This window comes from Protopterus annectens, chromosome 5.part0 (assembly GCF_019279795.1).
Source record: "Protopterus annectens isolate FY-2018-M chromosome 5.part0, PAN1.0, whole genome shotgun sequence".
In the NCBI taxonomy this organism is placed as follows: domain Eukaryota; kingdom Metazoa; phylum Chordata; order Ceratodontiformes; family Protopteridae; genus Protopterus; species Protopterus annectens.
In genome coordinates, this window is record NC_056735.1 from 1874112534 (window position 1) to 1874129862 (window position 17329).

Sequence of the window (17329 nt, forward strand, 5' to 3'; positions counted from 1 at the left end):
AGTCTCTGGGACAGGAATCTATCCCTCCAGCATGTTCTGTTTATTGTGGTGATAAGGTTTAGGTCCCTACAGTGTGTAGCTTGGAGGGATTGGGATGTCTTTAAGTGGAGCATGTCCAACAGCTCTGGGTTTGACATAGCTTTGTATGTTAGGCAGAGATCGGGAGTAGGCAATATGCGACGGAGTAAAGCTGGAGTTTTTTGAGATGGTCTGCGTAGGGCATCTGTTTGAGGCCAGTAATTCTCTTTGTGAGGTATTTCTGTGGCCTTTCCAATTGTTGTAGATGTCTTGTGAGATACACAGCAAAAGGGGTGTTGTACTCTATAATGGGTCTAATGAGTGATGAGTAGAGGGGAAGAATGACCTCTTTTTTTCTGGATGAGAAACCTTCTATGATGAGGTGTGCCACGTAGAAGGATTTCCTGACCACTGTGGTGATGTGATTATCAAAGGAGAGACTACTGTCCACCTGTGTCCCAAGGTCTTTTATCACACTTTTGGTGTTAAGTAGACTATCACCTATGTGGTAGTTCATGGGTACAGAGTTTTTACCAAAGGGGGATGACAATACACTTTTTGGCATTGGACTTCAGGCCATGGCTTTGACACCAGGCATCTGTCTCAGTGAGGCCTTTTTGTAGGATGTCCACATTGTTAGGAGTTTCGATTATAGCTCCTAGTTTGCAGTCATCTGCAAACTTCATTAGCCAAAGACCTTCTGTGTTAGCCTGTACATCTGAAAAGTAGATACCAAACAGGAGAGTACCCAGGACTGAACCCTGTGGTACTCAATTTGTCACTGGTCTGAAGTCGGATTTAGAGTCTGCTACTTTCACAGTGTGGGTTCTGTCCGTGAGCCAGTTGGCAACCCATCTTGTGACATAGGGATTTATACCTAGTTTAGTGAGTTTATCTATAATTCCAGAGTGGAGGATGGGGTCGAAAGCCTTGGCGAGATCTAGATAGGCTGTGTGAACAATCTTACCCTCATCTATGACTTTGGTGACTGCTTCAAAAAAGTCTATCAGGTTTAGGAGACATGCTCTGCCTTTTACAAACCCGAACTGGGTGGGGTCCAGAGTTTGGAGATTACCAATGTCTTTATTTATGAGTTCCATGATGACACGTTCCATGGCCTTGCAGACCAGGTTTGTCAGGCTGAGGCGGTAGTTCCCAGGGTCCGTTGTGGCTCCCCCTTTGTGGAGTGGGATATCTGTTGCAGTGCGCCATTCACTGGGCACAAAGCCTGAGGTGAGGCTATGATTGAACATGGTACATAGGTGGGGTGCCAGTAGTTCATGTAGAACGTAGCCTGGGATATTGTCAGGTCCCATGGATGCTGTGTTCTTGGCTTTGGAGAGTGTGTTTTTTACCTGTGCAGCCGTAATTACAGGAACTTTGCATTCTTCCGGTATAGAGATGGGCCCTCTAGGGGGTGAGAGGGGGGTAAAGTTAGCACTGAACCTATCTGCCAGGATGTTGGCAATATCAGTCGGTTCTGTATATTTAGTGCCATTGTGCTGTAACTCAGAGCAGATCTGAGTCTTGCTATTGAGATTCTTGACATAACTATAGAATGCTTTGTGGTTGTCTTTAGAGTCGGTGGCTATTTTGTTTTCGTAACTAGCTTTGGAGGATTTTATGAGGGATCTCAGCTCCTTACTGAGGCTGATCAGGGAGTTCCTCAAGTCATGGGATTTTACGCTTTTTTGCAAGAGTTTTTTTCTTCTGTTGTAGAGTTTGTTTATGGCAGAGGACCACCAGATTGGCTTCCTTTTTTTGGAGGATAGCATCTCGATTCTGTTAGGGAAAGCATGATCCATGCACTCGTGTAAGTGCTTATAAAGTGCATTTTTGTAGGATTCAGCAGTCGTACCTCTATTGTCCATCTGCATGGGTGCCATGAAGTTTGCCACTTCTGTCTTAAGAAGTGTGAAGTTGGCTTTGGAGAAGTTTTTTATGGTGGTTTCCCTAATGGGGGTGGGGGTGGGATGTGGATGTCTAATGTGATTAGCTTGTGGTCGGATCTGACCAACGAGGAATTGACCTCTGGTGTGGAACAGCGCTCGCCCATGTTGGTAATGACCAGGTCTAGGATATTGCTGCCCCTGGTGGGGGTGTGAATAAGTTGATCCAAGGCATTGGAATTTATGAATTCCAGAAAACGTTGAGCAAAAGAGTTGGTACATGAGTAGCTTTCCCGGTTAATGGTGGGGTAGTTGAAATTGCCCATTATTAGGGTGTTGGGTTGTACCCTAATACTTTCCAGTGTATCAAGAAATGAGGAGTGGGAATCCTGGGGCATGGTGGGGGGTCTGTAGCAAGCTACAATTTGGATTGCGGTCTTGACCAGAGTTAGTTGCACTTGGATAATCTCGGATACATTATGCTATGCAACTAGCCTGGAGGTGTGGATATCCTTAATGAATATGGACACACCTCCGCCTTTAGTGCTTCAGTCCAGGTTAGGTGGCCAAAAGGTGTGGTATGAATTATAGCCTGGTAATGCAGGGGTGCTCTCTGAAACTTTGAACCAGGTCTCTGTCACTGCACAGATGTCAGTGTTCTCCATTTTAAGGTGTGCCTCGAGTGAGTGTATTTTGAGGTTTAGATTTCTAGCATTGAGTAGCATTACCCTCAGTTTTTGCTTGCCTGTTCCTGTTATGGTGGTGAATTTGTTATTTGAACCTTGCCTAAAAAAGGCACTATAGGGGCAGCAAGAGCCTTAGCCAGTATCCAGAATCACAAGGGCGACAGGTGCAGGCCATCTCTGGCAAAGCATTGTGGTCTGTCGATCATGTCATCCCAGGCAGACAAATACTGGATCCCCTTAGAATGATACCAGAAGCTTAGCCAATTGTTGAAGTCAATCATTTTGTCCTTGTACTGTGGTATCATTCCGGGTGATGGCTGGTTGCTACTCAGGGCTAGGGTCAAACCTGCCTCGGCTACAAGATCGGACAGCTCCTCCATGTCTCTTTTCATGTAGTCCAGGGAGGTACGTCTCAGGTCATTCACACCAATATGAACAATGACAGAGTCATATTTGTACTTGTTGTGGAGTGACCTGAGTGCATGCGTTATGTGGTGGATCCTGGCACCCGACAGGCAGCTGACAGTAACTTTCTCCTTGTTTAGCCTGGTGAGTGAAACATCAGTGTGCCTGACTACAGGGTCAACTATGACTAGTGTGTTGGGTACATTGTTATGCCTTATGGGCTGTGGTTGAGTGGCACACTGAATTTGTGGGCTATGTTCATTTGGGTTGTGTTGGGGGGTGGAGTTTGCTTGCCTTTCTGCTTTGGAGGTCCCAGTTGTTTGGGCAAACTTATACTGAGAGCCTCCGCGAATGTAGGTGTGTGTTTTGTGTTTCTGTGTGTGTGTTTTGGTGGTGTAGGTTTTGAAGGACTATGTGATGAGTGAGGTGTGGCGCAAGTGTTACCTTCTCCTCTTGACTGTCTAGTCTAGTCTTGGGTGAAGAGAGCTTTGCTTCCAGTTTGGCTATATAAGTGCTTCTCTCACAGGTTGTAGTGTTGAGTGGTAGGAGGAGATGGTTGTCTGTGTACATGAGGCAATTGCTGCATTGCCCCAAGATGCCCAGATTCATCAGGTAAACAGGAGAAAACACAGGGAGATGACCCTTAGACATGCCTGGATAGGTGCTTATTTATTAAGTACTAAAAAACTGTGTGTAGCATCTTTAAAGACAGAATGACTTCAAGTGACATAAATTTCTAATAAAAGTACTCCACAATAAGTAAACTGCTTTATTAAAACATATGCACATGATTACCTTCAGTAATTTGTCATACCGATCTGCAGCCATTAAAAAACGACCATCCTCAAGCTGCATCTCCCTGTTCTCCAGCAAATTGTTCAGAACAGGCAGCACATTGCGCTCAGCTTTTTCTAGTCCTTCAAGCACCAGAACTCTGCCTTCTGTAGCTGCACGAACTGCACACTGTTGAACACAAAAAAGCTGCATCAGTCACAGAACATTAATGAAGCATACACCTTTTTAAAATTAATTTTGGCTCAAATGCTTTACACTGACTTGAATACGTAAACAACAATGTAGTTAATCAATTGACTATGCCTCACAGATACAGTAGAGAAGACTGCAAACACTACTTGATTTATAGCAAGCCAGACAACTACTCCAGTACTTCAACAATGGCCATGTAAATGCTACAAATTATCATGCAAGTCTAAAATGGTAATCCTACAAAACAGAATAATAAATTCCAAAACAAATTTTGACCCATGTCCATAAAATAAGTCAGTCATTTACACTTTTTGCTGAGCTTTTCTAGAAACAAAGTCCTTACTTATTTATGTTCTTTAATTTTCAAAATCACTAGTGACCTGGCTGAATAAATAAAGACACACAATATGTCTGAGAAATATTAATAGTAGTTGGAACAATTTAGCAATAACTTGTGTCAGCAGGAGTATTTAACTTGGATTAATAAACATCATCGGCATGTTGCAAGAAATGATGCAATGCCAATGATGCCTCACTGCTCCTATGGTGCTGATTAATTCCCCCTACACTGGCTAATGCACGTTTATGTTTAAAAGATGTACAAATATGACAAACTACATTCTTGCCTGCTTTACTAACCCTTTTACTAATTACCACTTTTCAGATGTCTGTCCCTGACAGTGGCTATTTGAAGGTGAATATTTTAAACAAAAAATGTGAGTTGCCACGAGTGTAGTGACTGCCACCATTTTTGCTGCTTTAACTTTGTGTAAAAGAGAAAAGGACATTGTTTTCAGTAGTGACAATTTTAGGAATATTCATTTATATTTACATTTTCTGGGCAATATATTTATTTTATGGAATAGTAGTATCATAGTTCTTAAAGATCTTTTTAGTTATTTGAAAAAAATGCACTTCTTTAAGTTTTACAAGTTACATTTCTGCCAAGTTGATCAATTATTTGCATAAAGCTATTTATAAGAATTTGAACCAAACATTTTTAGAAAATTAACTTTTAGTGTACTTATAGTTTAGTAGTAACCACACGTACCATATTAAATATAACATAGTTAAAGGCCAATTTGTCAGGCTTTTGCTATTGGTTTCAAATGATGAATTGTTTGATAATGAAGTTGGGGCCTTAAAGCAATTTAATTTATTTATTTATTTTTTTAAGGGGAGGATAGATCATATCATGCAAAATTAGTTCACTATATAATAAAGGAAGTATATAAAAAAGGTTACACCAATACTTAAAGCCAATAACACTAAAAGAGAAGTCAACTTAAAAAATGACTAACAAAGCTTTTTGTCTACCATTTTCAATGAATAATAATGAAATTCAACAAATTGTTAAAAAAAACTCTGGGACTTATTTCAATGTGAGGGGCTGTGTCACAAGATTGGTAAAGAACCAAAATTTGCATATAAGAATGGTTTAAATATTAAACATAAGTTGGAACACAACAACACTAAGGGAATAGTCACTATCCTTTTGGAATGTTCTGGTGCAGTGCATGTAAACACTGCAAATTCATCAGTGGCAATAAATATATTATGACTACAGCTTGTGGTAAAGTATTTAACTGCAGGGGTCATTTTAATTGTAACTCTGCAAGAACTGTTTACTTTGCAACTTGCTTTTCTTGTTCTGCCTTTTATACAGGCAAAACAGATAACAAAAAAAAGATGAGACTAAGAATATATCAACATGAATATGCCATTAAAAATGGGATTTTTTAAAATGCATTGTCAAAGCACACGTGGTATTATATGTTAATTTTAAAATGATTTTTTGATGTTTTTACCTTACCTATGCACCACAGCATGTGATACAAAAGCTGCCAAACAGCACCTCTGACCAAAAGGGTACACTTCCAAGGGTAATTTGGAGAAATACACCATTTTTCAGACACTGATGTCACAAGGAAAACAGTAAACTTTAACCATAGTGGCATCAGAATAGGAAAGATGTGTACAGCATCCACAGACATTTATGAGGCAATACCATACACGTGGAAAGGTGTCCCATTAAAGTGTATGGATTACCTCAAGGGCATGGTTTAATATAAAGTCAACAAAGCTTCTTATTAAAAAAACATCCCAAACACATTAGTACAGAGAAGTGCAAAAATGCATTGTGGCACATATGCAACAATGCATTTACTAACGATGGAAAATCACTTTAATGTTCACATTTTTTTATATTAGAGAAACTGAAGAAATTTGGAAGGGGGTATTTGGCAAAACCATTTGTTGAAAACAGAATTATATTGGAAACCATATTTTCAAGACAATAAGCTATCAGGCAAGCAGTATCAATTAACAGTATTTTGAGAAGCAAGCGAAACAAAGCAAGATGCACATTTTTTTACTTGTGTAAATCGTGTGTTTGTTACATATTTTAAATGTTAATGGTTACTAGTGACAAAATGTTAAGCTTCGATGAAGGTTTGTTTCATAGAAGACAAAAGCAGTTAAATAATCAAACATTCTGTGAGCACGTTTGAGTGGCATTTTAGAGTACTGGAGATTTTTTTACTTTCAAGTTTCGCCTTTGTTTGGTATAGATATGTCATCTATTTATTTGGGCAAGAGTAGAGAACATTGTAAGGTACTGAAGGTTTGGCTAGTTAGACTGTTTTGATTTGTATAATTTTTACTATTTTTCCAAAACGGTAGAATAATATCAGATTATTTTTTCACAATCCTCTCAGACAGTACTAATAAGCCTTTACATAAATCATATTTAATCAATAATACCATTCCTTCTAGATTGTTTTATAAAACATTCTCCATTACTACCCCTTTTTTGGCTTTTCATAACAACCTTCACAAGCTCCCTCCCCACCTCACTGTAGCACTTATACTGACATCTCTGATGCTCTTTACAACTACTACTATCTCCTTAATTACACTCTTTTTCCCTTAAATGATTACTTAGTTTATATCACTATTTCCTCTGTGCCTTCTTTTGTTGTACTTCTCCATTTTTCCACCATTTCTGCATCTTTTTTCAACCCACTCTCCATTTCCAAATCTCACATTACTCATCAATACTTTCATTCCCTCCTTTGTACATTCAGCTATATGCCTTTCTTTCCACACTCCCACTAGTTTCTTCATCCTCCACTACTGACTGCAATTTCAATCTCTTTTCTTTTAGCATTTTCCTACTTATGATCTCAACATCAAACAGGAATAAAAAAAGTTGTGTAAAATCTTACCATAACAGCAAAAGTCCTTTCCTTTACTGTTGCAATATTTTTTACATTTGGGATTCTCTGCCTTGGAAGCCCAACGTCCGGCCAGTATACCAAAGTCTACTGTTGCTTTAAGGTAAACCGAATGTCATACACATGCTCTTCGAGTAGCATATGGCATAAAGGTGGCATCCAGATGTACCATCCTCAGAACTGATTGTCCCAGTAGGAATAGCAGTCCAAGGAAACCCAAGAGGTAACCAGTGCATCCAGGAAGGAAAAATGACAACAGGGAGGAGGGAGTAAATACTGAAACAGTGAAGGAAAGGACATCTACTGTTATGGTACAATTTGCACAACTGTATTATGTCCTTCCATTCACTGTTGCAGTATTCTTTACGTTTGGCAGAATGCCAAAGCTCAGGAAGAAACTTGTGAGGAGGAAGGTCTAGTAGAACCTTCTAGGAAGTCATGAAGAAGGGCCCTAGCAAAATCAGCTCTAGCTCTGGAGATTCCATCCAACTTATAGTGCTTGGTAAAAGTACGCACAGAAGTCCATGTAGCTGCTTCAAAAATAGAATTAGCATCCTACCTCTTGAATAAAACAACAGAAGAAGCCACAGCTCTAGTAGAATGAGCCTTTACAGAAGAAGGAGGGCTCTTACCATGAAAAGTATAAGAAAAAGAAATAGCCTTAGAGATCTCAGAAGAAATAGTTTGCTTGGATACAGCTAATCCTAGGGACCTAGGATGAAAGGAAATTAAAAACTGATCAGATTTTCAAACAGACTTAGTCTTATCCAAATAAAATATGAGTTGTCCATGCACATCCAAAGTATGCAGCATCTCCTCAATGGCAGATTACAGAGAAGGGAAAAGAGTAGGCAAATGACTAGACTAATTAAGAGGCAACTCATTAACCACCTTGGGAATAAAAGAAGGATTAGTACACAAGGAAAACCTGTTCTTAGGAAATATCAAAAGAGAATGACAAGCCATAAGGGCTTGAAGTTCAGACACCTGTCTGGCACAAGTAACAGCCAACAAAAGAACAGTCTTCCAAGAATAATGCTGCAAGGAAGCTGAAGCAGCAGGCTCAAAGGGAGCCTGAATTAACTTATCCAAGATAAAATTAAGATCCCAGGGAGGAGGAACAGGCTTCCTGGGAGGTCCAATATGAAGGACGCCTTTAACGAATTTTTTATGCTCAAATCTAGACTCTAAAAGAGGAGATAAAGGCAGACAATCTGAGACAGCTGATAAGCGGGCCTTAATAGAAGAACAGGCCAAACGAGCATTGACAAACTCACACAAATAAGAGAGAACCAAATGAACATCCACAGTAAGTGGGTACAGGTTACAAGAGAGACAACAAATAGAAAACCTCTTCCATTTGGATAAGTAGAATTTCCTAGTAGTGGGTTTCCTAGCCTCCTACAGGACTCTCAGCATGTCCTCAGGAAAAAAAAGGTGTTTATGCAGAATCAAAATCCTATCACCCACAGTGTCAGTTGAAGGAGTGGACAGGTGGGGATTGATGAGAGGTCCCTTCTCCTGTGTGAGTAGAGTCACCCTGTGAGGTAATTTGTGATGATTGCTCTTAGCTAAATGCAGAAGAAGAGGAAAACAATGCTGTTGCGGCCAAAAGGGAGTCACCAACAATATTATGGGAGCATCCTGTTGAATTCTGAACAGGACTTTTGGAATGAAAGGAAGAGGAGGCAATGCATAAAGGTGGCATCCACCTTCCACACCAGAGGATCTGGGACTCTGGCACAGCACAAAATAGAGGAAGTTGTCTGTTCACAGGGGAGGCAAACAGATTGTCTTCCAATTATGGGAATGAGTTAAGGACCTTCTCACAGTGTTTGTGTCTGCCACAATGTTTTGACCTGAAGGGATGTAAATTGCCTGAAGAGTCACTTGATACTGGATAAAAAGATCCCACCCGAGGAGTGCCAACAGGCAAAAAAAGTAAGATTTTGTTCCTCCCTGTTTGTTTATATACCACATCACTGTGGTATTGTCTGCGAATACCTTGAGAGGTCTTGGACAGAAAAGTGGATGAAAAGCCAGAAGAGCCAGCATAAGAGCTCTCATCTGTTTGACACTGATGTGCTCCTTCTGCTGAAGAGATGACCACATTCCCTGTACTTTTAGAGAGCCAAAAGCTGCTCCCCATCCCTTGTCTGAAGCATCTGTGAACAGTTCCTGAGAGGGAAGAGGGGATGAAAAGGGAGCCCTGGATTTAGAGACAACTGCTGGATCCAGCAGTGAAGTTCCTTCTAGAGACGAGGAAGAAGAGGAACTAGAAAGTCTAGAGAATGTGCATGTTGAATCCAAACTTGTAGATTATTGTGTGTATTGTACCTAGTCAAACACTGCAGCTAGATAGCACATGCATATAAGTTACTGAGCACGTGCAAGATCAGTGCCACTTTGTATAGTCAGTCAGACTGAGTGCAGGCATGAATGGAGATGCACATGCGAGTCTGTCTGAAGTAACAAGTCGGGCAGTTAGTATATGAAGTTCGAAGTATCTGTTCAGTTACAGCTCCTGATGTGTTTATTTATAATAAATGACTTGAATGCATACCCAGGCTCAGTGTCTCATTTGATACACGAGACATGCGACATGATGTCAGAATGGGATCTGAAGCTACTTACAAACCAGGCATGCAGTTAGAAGTGGAAAAATACACAGCATCTAACTCGCAAGCAGGTCAGCGGTTATTCAAAGGTACTTGAACTCATTTAAATGATTTTTTAGTCACCAAATAAGTGGCGAAGCACTCAAAACATTTGAAATAATTATGAACATAAAATATCCAAAATAACGACATACTGATAAAAGTATTCAAAATAATTACAGAAGTGTTCAAAATAATTTCTGAAGTGTTTAAAATGTATGGAAAGACTAAAATGACCGATTTTTTTCACAATGTATTACTTTCTCTCATTAATAAAACTTTTAGAAGTATCCAAAGTTTCTGGAATGTTCACAGAGTTTGCAGTGTTGAAATGAAGTCTTTTCAGAAAGACTGTTGTACAGTTGGGCATAATTACAATACCTGATCTATGCTTATATTTTAAACACATTTTGTTGTTATGGCAGAGGGATTTCACAGACCTGGACCACTGGTGTTTGATAATAATAATAATAATAATAATACTGAGAATTGGTGAGTGTTTGAACAAGAATATATTTTCATACAGGATGCATTTTCTGATAAAGACGCACGTACAAAGGCATTCATACTTCTTAAATTTGCTGGCCACTGAGAGGAATGTTCATTTGTGTATGCACCTGCCAACTAGAGCAGCATATATTACTGACTTAAGAAATAAATCAAAAACATGCAGATTTGATGATTTATGAGATGTGTTGAGAAAAGATAGGCTTGTGTGTGGTGTTAACAATGATGCAGTGAGAAAAAATTTGCTTCAAGATAGTGATTTAATGTTGAGCAAAGCCACTGAGATTTGTCAAATACGAGTTTACAGAAATGCATCTTGATCGAACTTGAAAGCACAAAATGGCATATAAGCAAATTCTTTCCCTGGGAAAGAAATCGCTTGGCCGTCTTTGTTATTTTGCCATTTTTGTTACTGTAGTGCGATCTCGCAGTTGATATATTTAAGTAGGGGGCGAAGCCCCGTAATGTTTTAAAGTTTTTTTTTCTTTTTTGGAACAGTGATTTTTTTCCCTGGAAAAAAAATCGCTGTTCTATGTGTTCGGGTTTGTAAGCTTTTGCTTACATGGGGGGGTCAATAAATTGTCGTTTCCTGATTTAATATATACCCAAATAAGTTTCTTATGTGGGTGATTTGTTTACCAATTCTGGCTTACAACCAGATTTGTCTAAGCAAGCAGCAGTTCTTGAGATGCCAGTTCCAGACAACGTCACATCTTTACAACGTTTTCTTGGTATAGTCAACTATTTAGGAAAGTTCATCCCAGACCTGAGTGAACTTTTAGGACCGTTATGTGAGTTGACACACAAAAATGTAAACTGACCCTGCTTGGAACAACACAAAAAAGCATTTGAAGTTCTGAAACAGAAAATTGCCAGTCCAACCACACTGAGATATTTTGATGTTCATAAACCTGTAACTCTTTTGTGTGATGCTTCAAAGTATGGTCTTGGTGCAGCATGTTTTCATGAAGGTGTACCAATAGCCTATGTGTCCACAACTTTAACCCAAACTGAAATGCAATATGCTCAAATTGAAAAAGAGCTTTTGGCAGTAGTGTTTGCATGTTCAATGATTATATTTATGGCACACCTATCCAAATATAGACTGATCACCAGCCTCTATTGACTCTAAAAAAAGACAATACATACAAGCCCCACCATGCTTGCAATGCATGATGTTAAAACTGCAGAATTATAATTTCAATATTGTCTATACAAAAGGCAAATTTCTATACCTTGCTGATGCTTTTGACAAACAATAGATCAGCATGACAATTTGAAAGCAAACTTTGAGGTCATGGAAGTCAGAAAGTTTTCCTCATCACATCTTGATGAACTCAGAAATCACATAGCTTCAGACCCAATTTTCCAGAAGCTGAAACATGTTATCAGTCAAGGATGACCAGCATGACAAACCAGTTTACTACTTGACATACACAAGTATTTTTCTTATAGAGATGAGTTCTGAAGGAAGATGGAATCATCATGAAAGGTCCTAAAGTGATAATTCCTTCAAGATTACAACAGGAATACATCAAGATTTTGCACTGTGGTCACCTGGGTACTGATTCTACCAAAAGAAAGGCAAGAGGCATAGTATTTTGGCCTTCCATTTCAAAAGATATAGAGAAGGAAACTCTAGCATGTTCAATTTGTAACAGCACTAAATCGCACCAACAAAAAGAATCACTTCAGCTAAACCAGATTCCTGAATTACCATGGTCGACGGTCGTTACTGAAATTTTCCAATGAAATAGTCTACATTACTTAGTACTAGTAGACTCTTATTAGAATTGGTTTGAAATTGACCTTCTTCCTAATGTAATGTCTAGCACTCTACAAAATTGAAGCGGCATTTTTCTGTCCATGGTAGTCCACACAAAGTCGTATCTAACAATCATGCACAGTTTAGCAGTCATCAGTTTAAGAGATTTGCTGAGTCTTGGGACTTTGTCCATGTTACTAATAGTCTTGAGTATTCACAGTCCAATGGATTAGCCGAGTGTGCAGTTCAAAGTGTGAAGTACTTGCAGGAGAAATCCAAGAGAGCTGGTACCGATGTTTTTCTTAACCTACTTAATCTCAGAAACATTCCTCAAGATAATTTGCTTGGTTCACCTGCTCAGAGATTGATGCCCAGAGAGACTAGAACAACCCTTCCAATCAGTAAACAATTACTGATACCAAATGCAAAGAACAACAGAATGGCCAAGGCTCAACTTTTGAGAAAAGGTCAGTCACAAAAGTTGCACTATGATAAAGCCAGCAAACCACTCTCAGACCATTACTACAAGAAGTTGTGAAAATGCAAACATCTACAGGATACAGCCGAGTGGGAATCGTCAAAAACATTTGTGAAGAACCGAGATCTTACATTGTACAAGCTGAAGGAGTGGATTTCAGAAGGAATCAAAGACATACTACCAGTCTACGAAACAATGATGCAGCAGAACGCCTGTGGCAATGACTATTTCTCACAATGACTCTACACTTGTTCGAATTCCAAAGGACAGTGTACTTTCTTCAAGTAATCCTGATGTAACCCCCAAAGTTTCAATTGTAAAAGAATCCCCAGAGACTGTCCCTATTGCTAAACCTAGTCAAAGTTTTTATGTGACCAGATTGGGTAGAATTTCCAGACCCAATCTGAAATACATAGCGACTTGGACTTGAGTTCATTTGTTGTTAAACGTTGATGTGATATCTACCTTGTGAAAATGTCTTGTTCTCCTATTGCATGTTGAACAAATCAAAGAGGGAGGATGTAGATTGTTGTGTGTATTGTACCTAGTCAGCCACTGTAGCTAGATAGCACATGCATATAAGCTATTGAGCATGTGCAAGATCATTGCCATTTTGTATAGCCAGAGTGAGTGCAGTTATGAATGGAGATGCAGATGGGAGTGTATTTGAAGTAACACGTCATTCAGTTAACTTATTAAGTTTGAATTATATGTTCCAGTTTTAGCTCTTGATGTGTTTATGTATAATAAATGACATGAACGCATACCCAGCCTCAGTTCCTCATTTGATACATGAGACATGCGACAAAACTGACTTCAGAAACCACTGAAACTTTCACATGTGGAGTTTGGCCAGAGGAATTATAGGAATGGTGGATGTCTTGAAGCTCAGAGCTCTCAGAAACTCCCTGGCTGTAATGGAGTCCAGAGGAATAAGCGTTTGAATGAAGGAAATGAGAGTTAATGCCTTTGGAGGAGGCAGGGATGCCAGCTTAGACAACATCTGAGTCCTGCAACCCAGAAAGACATGATCCTGAGAAGGAGTCAGAGAAGACTTTTTGAAGTTTATTTTGAACCCCAGGTTATGAAGTAGGGGGGGTCTATATCAGATTGTCGAATGCTGACAACTTTGAAGCTTCAAACTTTGAACTTGAAATCTCAAAGTCTAAAAACATTGAATGTAAAAAAAAAAAAAACATTCAAAACCCAAAACAAACAAAAAAAAAAGCTCTATGCAGGGGCCCCCACACCCTCCGCTACTTAAATATACCAACTCCGAGATCGCACTACAGTGCAGTAAAGGGAAATCTTCCCTTCCGACACTCTACAGCAATCTCTGTTATACGTTTCAATGTTTTTACACTTTGAACTTTCAAGTTCGAAGTTTAGTGCTTCGAACTTGTCAGTATTCGACATTATGATAAAGACCCGAAGTAGGGAAAGAGCAAAATGAAGATTCTGCAACAGAATCTCTAGAGAGGATGCCTGAATCAGCAAATTGTCCAAGTAAAGAAATATTTGGATTCCCTGAAGCCTACAAAAAGCAATCACGAGTGAGGCATTTGGTGAATACCCTTGGGGAAGTAGAAAGGCCAAAGGGCAAAGTAGAGAATGCCAAGAAGCAACAGAGAAACACAAAAACTTCCTGAAAAGAGGATAGATCGGAATACGAAAATAAGCATCTCTGACATCTAGAGACACCATATAGGCCTGAGGGAGCAAAAGAGGAAACATAGTCTGAATAGACAGCATCCGAAAAGAAGGCACCTTCAGAAAGGTGTTTAGATGAGAAAGGTCTACAACTGGTCTCCAAGTACCCTCTTTTCTGGGCACTAGAAACATTCTGGAGTAAAACCCCCTCCCCCCCTTTGGGACACAAGTACCTTTTGAATAGTACCCTTAGTCAGAAGGTCTCAAAGAACCTCTGGGGAAAAAGGAAGTTGTTCCAGAGGAGGCTGAGAAATGCCCATAAATGAGGAATGGGATTTCCACACCACAAAATACCCCTAGCACATAATGGATAGAACCCAAGAATCCTGACTAATCTGGAATCAAACAGGAAGAGAAAAAGAAAGGTGAACAGAAAGAAGAATGTGGGTGGGAAGAGATGGATAGTCCCACAACACCTGGTTTATCAGGAAAGGAAGACTTCTGAGTCCCTGAAGTCTGAGTAGCCTTAGCAGGAAGAGCTTGCTTGCCACTCCTTTTGCCTTAGTAGGAGGATGAAATTGCCTGTGAACAAAGGTTGGCTTATTGGGATAGTTTCCCTGAAATTGAGGCACAGGAGAAACACACATGTTTGAGATCCTGTAAGGCCCCTTATCCTGAAGGAACTTAAATAAACCAACAGCTCCTCCCCCAAACAAATGTTTATTATCAAGAGGAGCATCCATCAATTTATCCTTGATAAAGGTTGAAGCCTTGAATACCTTCTTATCACTGAACCAAAAGCAGCAGGCCTAGAAGAGGCATCTGCTGCATCATAACTCCATTTGATAGAATGACAAACCACTTGAGAGGAAGTCTCTAACAAAGAAAGAGCAGAAGTGAGGCATTTGGTGAATACCCTTGGGCAGTAAAAAGACCAAAGGGCAAAGTAGAGAAGCAGAAGTGAGGCATTTGCTGAATACCCTTGGGCAGTAGAAAGGCCTAAGGGCAGTAGAGAATCGAAAATGCCAGGAAGCAACAGAGAAACAAAAAAACTTCTTGAAAAGAGGATGGGGAGTCTGGGAGATCAGAAATAAGCTAACAAGCCTGAGAAAGAAAAGCCAACACATACCTGGACATACATGTCTCATAGTTAATAGTTCTACAAGCCAGAGTAGCTGAGGTATAAACCTTCTTACCTAGCCTTTCCATGTTCTGCTGTCTATCAGAAGGCAGCAACTTGAATGATGGAAGCAATTGAGAGGGTTTGTCAGAGACTACAGACACCACTGTGGAGCCAGCAGCAGGACATCTGTACAAAAAGTTACAATCCTCAGGCAGCCTAAAAAACCTATCAGGCTTCTTGGGAGCAGGGTCAGAGAATCAGAAGCTTTAGAAGCATTGGAAAAAAGCATCCAACAAACCTGCAAAAAACAGGAGGAAGAGCAGAAGGTTTTGAACATTCCATCTGCAACAACTCATACTACCTCTTATGGATTTCAGAGACCTGAGCACAATCCCATTCAAAAAACTCCATCATCCTGGAGAGTGTGTCCCCAAATAAAATTTCTTCAGAGGGAGTATCAGGACTATTAGATTCCTCTTCCTGTGACCCATCGTCTAAAGGAGAAGGAATTTGGGAAGAGTAAGCAAGGGATTCCTCACTAGAATCCGACTCCTCCTCAGAGGAATCCTGTTCCCTGGGCCTTTTAAGGGGAGTAGAGGACCAAGGAGGCTCTGGGACAGACCCCCCCCCCGAGGAGGTTTTAATGCCATCAAAACATTAAACAAACCCTGAGTAAAGGTTTGCCACTCACTCTGTGAATCCCTAGCAGCAGGAGAAACATGTTTAGTTTTTTTGTTTCTTCTTTAAAGGAATATCTGCCCTATAAAACTTAGAAGGCTCTGACCCTGGACAGCATTCAATAACCGTAGTAGGAACTTCTTCCCTAACTAAAATCTGCAGAACACCCCTAGGCCCCTCAGAGATAATCAACCATGGCTCCCCCCTGAACATCCAAAATTCCTGACAAACAGAACAGGTTGTATGGTCATTAGAAGCTCCTATGCAAAAAAGACTCTTATCGTGGTGGTCTTTATAGGGAATCTTTCTCCTACACTGGCATTTACCCTTCCTGGATAACATTAACCCTCCTGAAGTAACAAAAATCTAAGAAAAACAAAACCCCAATGGGGTACTCATCTGCCACAGCTTGGTACTAGCAAAACAAGGCATAGGTGTTCAAACCGGCGAACAAAGCTTCTTTCAAACTGGCAGTAACAGCATAGGCATATAGACCAACACGTTTGGAGTGGTGGCAAAGTAGTTCTGAGGATGGTACTTCTGGATGCCACATTTATGCCCTACACTATTCAAGGAACATATGTGTGACACTCGGCACACCATAAAACAACAGTAGGCTTTGGTATACTGGCTGGACGTCGGGCTTCCAAAGCAGGGAATCCCAAATGTAAAGAATACTGCAACAGTGAATGGAAAGACATCTGCTAAGAATCTGGAATCCCCTTTTGAATACTTCCCTCCAAACTTTCATAAGTCTTTTCCCACAGTGGTCTGATTTCCTCATATGACCACCACATTAATAACTGGACAACATTTACCATATCATACTGGCAGTACCATGATGTCTAAGCCCACCTTCTTTCTGAACCCTTATCAGAATTCTGTAACATCTATGAACTAATCTGACATAAACTTCACCAACTGGACCCTTCGCATTTAAAATTTTCATCATGCTTAAAACTCCTTCCCAATAGTCTTCCTCCAATTCATTGGATTCTTTTATCCATGCCTTTCTCAACCCCCCCCCCCCCCCCATTGCTGCCTGAGCTGCTCGTTTACTCATACTTTTGTATATCTTCCCCATCCTACCATTGGGTCTCCTTCCATCTCCATAGTTCCTACAGTACTTTTTCCCATTTTGACACTTGCTTTATGTTCTCCCCTCCAATTTACGAATGTTTGCAAGAAGACCTCTGTAGAATAACAAATGCCCTTCCCCAAATTCAATTTTTTTCTGGAGTTCTTCAAAA

General features: G+C 40.1%; 1 protein-coding gene across 1 annotated transcript in view; it reads right to left on the reverse strand.

The window, feature by feature from the left end:
* VWA8 (von Willebrand factor A domain containing 8) overlaps nt 1-17329 on the reverse strand; it is a 3458065-nt gene that overhangs the window by 2952978 nt on the left and 487758 nt on the right. Inside the window, exon 5 of the mRNA XM_044071701.1 lies at nt 3794-3961. Within this exon, the coding sequence (XP_043927636.1) occupies nt 3794-3961 (168 nt within the window). The remainder of the gene's footprint in view (nt 1-3793; nt 3962-17329) is intronic.